This window comes from Capricornis sumatraensis, chromosome 9, assembly GCF_032405125.1.
Source record: "Capricornis sumatraensis isolate serow.1 chromosome 9, serow.2, whole genome shotgun sequence".
NCBI lineage: Eukaryota > Metazoa > Chordata > Mammalia > Artiodactyla > Bovidae > Capricornis > Capricornis sumatraensis.
The window spans coordinates 48,806,396-48,810,579 of record NC_091077.1 but is presented as its reverse complement, the minus strand read 5'-3'; the positions used below and the strand labels follow the sequence as shown (position 1 = coordinate 48,810,579).

Below are 4,184 nucleotides of genomic sequence, written 5' to 3'. Positions count from 1 at the left end.
GCGTAGGGGTAGCAAGAAAACTCCGCACACAGCGGGCGCCGCGGCCAGCGCGCACTGGGGAGCGCGCCCGTCCAGTAGCTGCCGAAAACGGAAGTGGATGCAAGCAGATGGCTGTGATTGGCTGAACTGACATGTCTCTCAAGGGGCTGGCGCGAACGCCACTGCGGAGCTGGGCGAGGGGATACGGCTAGGGGAGGGGGAAAAATCACTGGGAACAGCCGCGGGGGCTGGGGGCAAATGAATCGCAGAGGTTCGCGAAGGGCAGAGAGAATCCCTAGTGAGGGCGCACTGGAGATCCTGGGAGTGAAAGCGGAGCGGTAAAGGCGGCAGCGGCAGCAGCGCAGGCCGAAGGCTTGAATAGACCGCGGAGGGCGGGGAGTCCGTGACCGAGAGCGGCGCTGCAGCGCGGTAGGCGGGACTAATGAGGTCGAGGCGAGGATTGGTGGACTGTCCTGCGCTGCCGTACGTCGGCGGTGACGCACGCCTCGGGGAGGGTGCGCGCGCGTTCAGCGGCCTCTTTGTGTGGTGCACAGATACGGGAGCGGAGGTGGCGGTAGCGGTGGCTTTGGTTGCCTTCCAGTTTCCTCGGCTTGTCCTCTAGCCGGCACCTCTCCCCTTCCCTCCCCCTTCCTCTCTTCCTTTTTCCCTTCCCTTCCCTTCCCTTTTCCGTCGCTGACCGGCGGGGGCGGCTCCAGCGACGGCTGGGCCCAAGTTGTGAAGAAACCTTAGCTAACCATCACGGCGACGGCGAAACCTCGGAGCTCCCAGGGCGGGGGCAAGGCCCGGGCGGTGGAGATGGAGAACTCCCAACTGTGTAAGCTGTTCATCGGCGGCCTCAACGTGCAGACGAGTGAGTCCGGCCTGCGCGGCCACTTTGAGGCCTTTGGGACCCTGACAGACTGCGTAGTGGTGGTGAACCCCCAGACCAAGCGCTCCCGTTGCTTTGGCTTCGTGACCTACTCCAATGTGGAGGAGGCCGATGCCGCCATGGCCGCCTCGCCTCATGCGGTGGACGGCAACACGGTGGAGCTGAAGCGGGCGGTGTCCCGGGAGGATTCGGCGCGGCCCGGTGCTCACGCCAAGGTGAAGAAGCTCTTTGTCGGGGGCCTTAAGGGAGACGTGGCCGAGGGCGACCTGATCGAGCACTTCTCGCAGTTTGGCACCGTGGAAAAGGCCGAGATTATTGCCGACAAGCAGTCCGGCAAGAAGCGTGGCTTCGGCTTCGTGTATTTTCAGAATCACGACGCGGCAGACAAGGCCGCGGTGGTCAAGTTCCATCCGATCCAGGGCCATCGCGTGGAGGTGAAGAAGGCTGTCCCCAAGGAGGATATCCACTCCGGTGGGGGCGGAGGCGGCTCCCGGTCCTCCCGTGGCGGCCGCGGCGGCCGGGGTCGGGGCGGTGGTCGTGACCAGAACGGCCTGTCTAAGGGCGGCGGCGGCGGTTATAACAGCTACGGTGGTTACGGCGGCGGCGGCGGCGGCGGCTACAACGCCTACGGAGGCGGCGGCGGCGGTTCGTCATACGGTGGAAGCGACTACGGTAACGGCTTCGGCGGTTTCGGCAGCTACAGCCAGCACCAGTCGTCCTATGGGCCCATGAAGAGCGGCGGCGGCGGCGGCGGCGGAGGCAGCAGCTGGGGAGGTCGCAGCAACAGTGGACCTTACAGAGGTGGCTATGGCGGTGGGGGTGGCTATGGAGGCAGCTCCTTCTGAAAATGTTTTTCTAATGCTTGGGAGTGGCTATAGGGGTAGCTCTTTTCAACCACCCAACTAGGGTCAACTCCTAAGTCCTTTTCACTCCCACCGCTTTCCCCGTTCTGCCCTTGGGGGAGCCACTTCTAAGGCTGCTTACCCTTGGGCGTGTTGCCCTATATGCCTGCCACCTCTCTCGTCTCTCCCTCTGAAGATGGACTTGCCTCCACATACACATTTTTGTGTTACAGTCATTGATGGACTCTATTTTTTTATTATTACTTGGACTTTGGTCGTTTTTATACTAGCAAAATGTCTTGTTTTAATTTGTGTTTTTTTTGGGGGGGGGGAGGGAGTGAACTTGCTGATTCTGTAGCAAAACCTGGGCGGGGGTTGGGGGGTTTAGTTTACTTTGTTGTAAGGACTTGGTATCTGGCTACAGCGTTTTCTATAAAATCTCCTTGGATCCCATGCCCGAAATTTGGAAGCATATGTACAAAAATCATTTTTACGTTTTATTTTTAATAAATCATTGTGTTTGACCGTACATGTCTAACATTTTTTTTGTAGGATCCATTCCGTACCGTTTTAAGGGTAGTTTTTCGTGTTAATTCTTAATGTGTACTTAGAGGAACTTTTAAAAGGTCCTGTGAGGTTTTTTTTTTTTTCCTTCTTGCTGTACGCAGGTAGTGATGTGTTGAATTTATCCCTTACAGGTAAAACATTTGAAGTGGTGGATGTGGCTTTTTAAAATCTTTAAAGTTTTTCCTACATCCATCTCTTGTACTAAGTGATTTGCTTATCATCTTGACATGGGTGGTCACTTCTATGAGAATTTGCTTCAAAATATGTACTGTGTAGTTCTAAAGAAATAGTTTGTGTTAAGCATGTGTTTTCATTCATATAAACTGTTTTAAAAAATTCAGATGGCCTAATTTCATCCCTCTTACTGGTTTGTCTGTAATGAATGGTTACAAATAAGGGTTATATTTTACCCTCAAACTTTTAAGTGCATTTTTGTATTTTCAGAGCAGGTTTAAATGTTTTGTTTTTTTTTCCCCTATAGCTGAACTGTTGTCCTCCTGGAAATCCTTCTCCTAACTTTTGTGGCACCATCTACCGGCAGAATGTCAGTATATCTGCAAAACAGTTGGTTTAAAAACTTGTTCAGGACAGTTGCATCAGATTTTAGAAGTTTTGCCATCAAAAATCTGTGCAGACTTTGGTTATACATTTACTTGTAACTAAGATGGGCTTTACAGGAATGTAGTTAATGGTCCATATCACTACTGCCCTTTCTACTTGAGGTTTGAAAATGTAAAACTGCTCTGCATAGCTTGGGCAGTGGCCCCAAATTGCTATGATTAACTAATGAACCAGCTTCGTGTACTGGTATCTTAGGTGCAAGTTGTAAAGCAAAATATCTGTATTCTGCTTGGTTAACAAATGTATATTTGTAGCCCTTTCATGCAATAGAATTCAAGTTGTTTATAAAAAGCAAAACAAAACAATGGTATAGGAGAAAATTGCCTTCCTGGATAGACATATAGAATAGCACCGTTTATGGATATCACAAATAAAGAATTCAATTCTTTACATGATTGAGTGAGAGTATGTATAACCTGGTGGGTGGGTTCAGAATACCTTTTAATCTAGTACCTACATTTGATTTAATGATATGGTAAAATTTTTGGCTGGAATTTTGCTTAAGGCTGCTTAGTCACTTTGACAAAGGGTAGCTGATACTTGGTATGGGTACTTTTAGTACCTCTACAACAAATGGGATAGATGTGTTTGCATAGTGAAGAAATTAACAAGATAGTCTAAGTTTTGCATTACAAATGGTTTTACTATTTGCTTAAATTTCTGTTTTCATTCTTACTGAAATGCATCATACTGCGTTTCTTCATGTGGTAATTTGGTCTAGCTTTTGCAGGGAGTGGGGCTCTAAGATACAGAAAATGATATGCTTAAGTTTTTTATTGTAATTATTGTGTTTGTGTTTTACTCAGTTTTAGGAGGAAGATCTGTTTCTTCTGGTTCAACTGGAATAGTCCACCTTCTGGAGGGTTTTCAGAATTTAATAAGGTTATTGTCATTTTGTATTTCCCACATAGTGATGTGTGAAAAGTTACGTAAAAGGATTTCCTAATTAGAAAAATGGCTTAGTATTCATAGTATATCATCGCTTTGTTGTCATGTATCTGCCTTTACAAATATCTTATCTGGATTGGTATTCAGTGAAGGCAGAAATAGAGGTCTTTAGTCTTTCCAGATTTGGCATGTAGGACTTGTTTGTTATGGTTTCACTTTTTTCACCTGTAAGATTTACCTGAACATTACTACTTCAAATATAATCAAGACTTCCTGGGAGGAAGTAGTACGGAACCTGATCAGCATTGAATATAATTTTTGTGCAATGCTTGAATCTAATTTTGAAAGATAAGCAAAATAAAAAAATTTTTTTGTCTGCCTGTTGTGACGAACTCCTG

At 48.1% G+C, this 4,184-nt stretch overlaps 1 protein-coding gene across 1 annotated transcript; it reads left to right on the top strand.

Annotated features, from left to right (window-relative positions):
* Positions 1-542: 542 nt before the first annotated feature.
* HNRNPA0 (heterogeneous nuclear ribonucleoprotein A0) lies at positions 543-3,759 on the top strand. The gene is made up of 3 exons (XM_068980451.1): positions 543-1,669; positions 2,759-2,821; positions 3,705-3,759. Exons 1-2 carry the CDS (start codon positions 796-798, stop codon positions 2,791-2,793), a joined length of 909 nt encoding a protein of 302 aa, XP_068836552.1. The 5' UTR covers positions 543-795; the 3' UTR covers positions 2,794-2,821; positions 3,705-3,759.
* Positions 3,760-4,184: the final 425 nt, after the last annotated feature.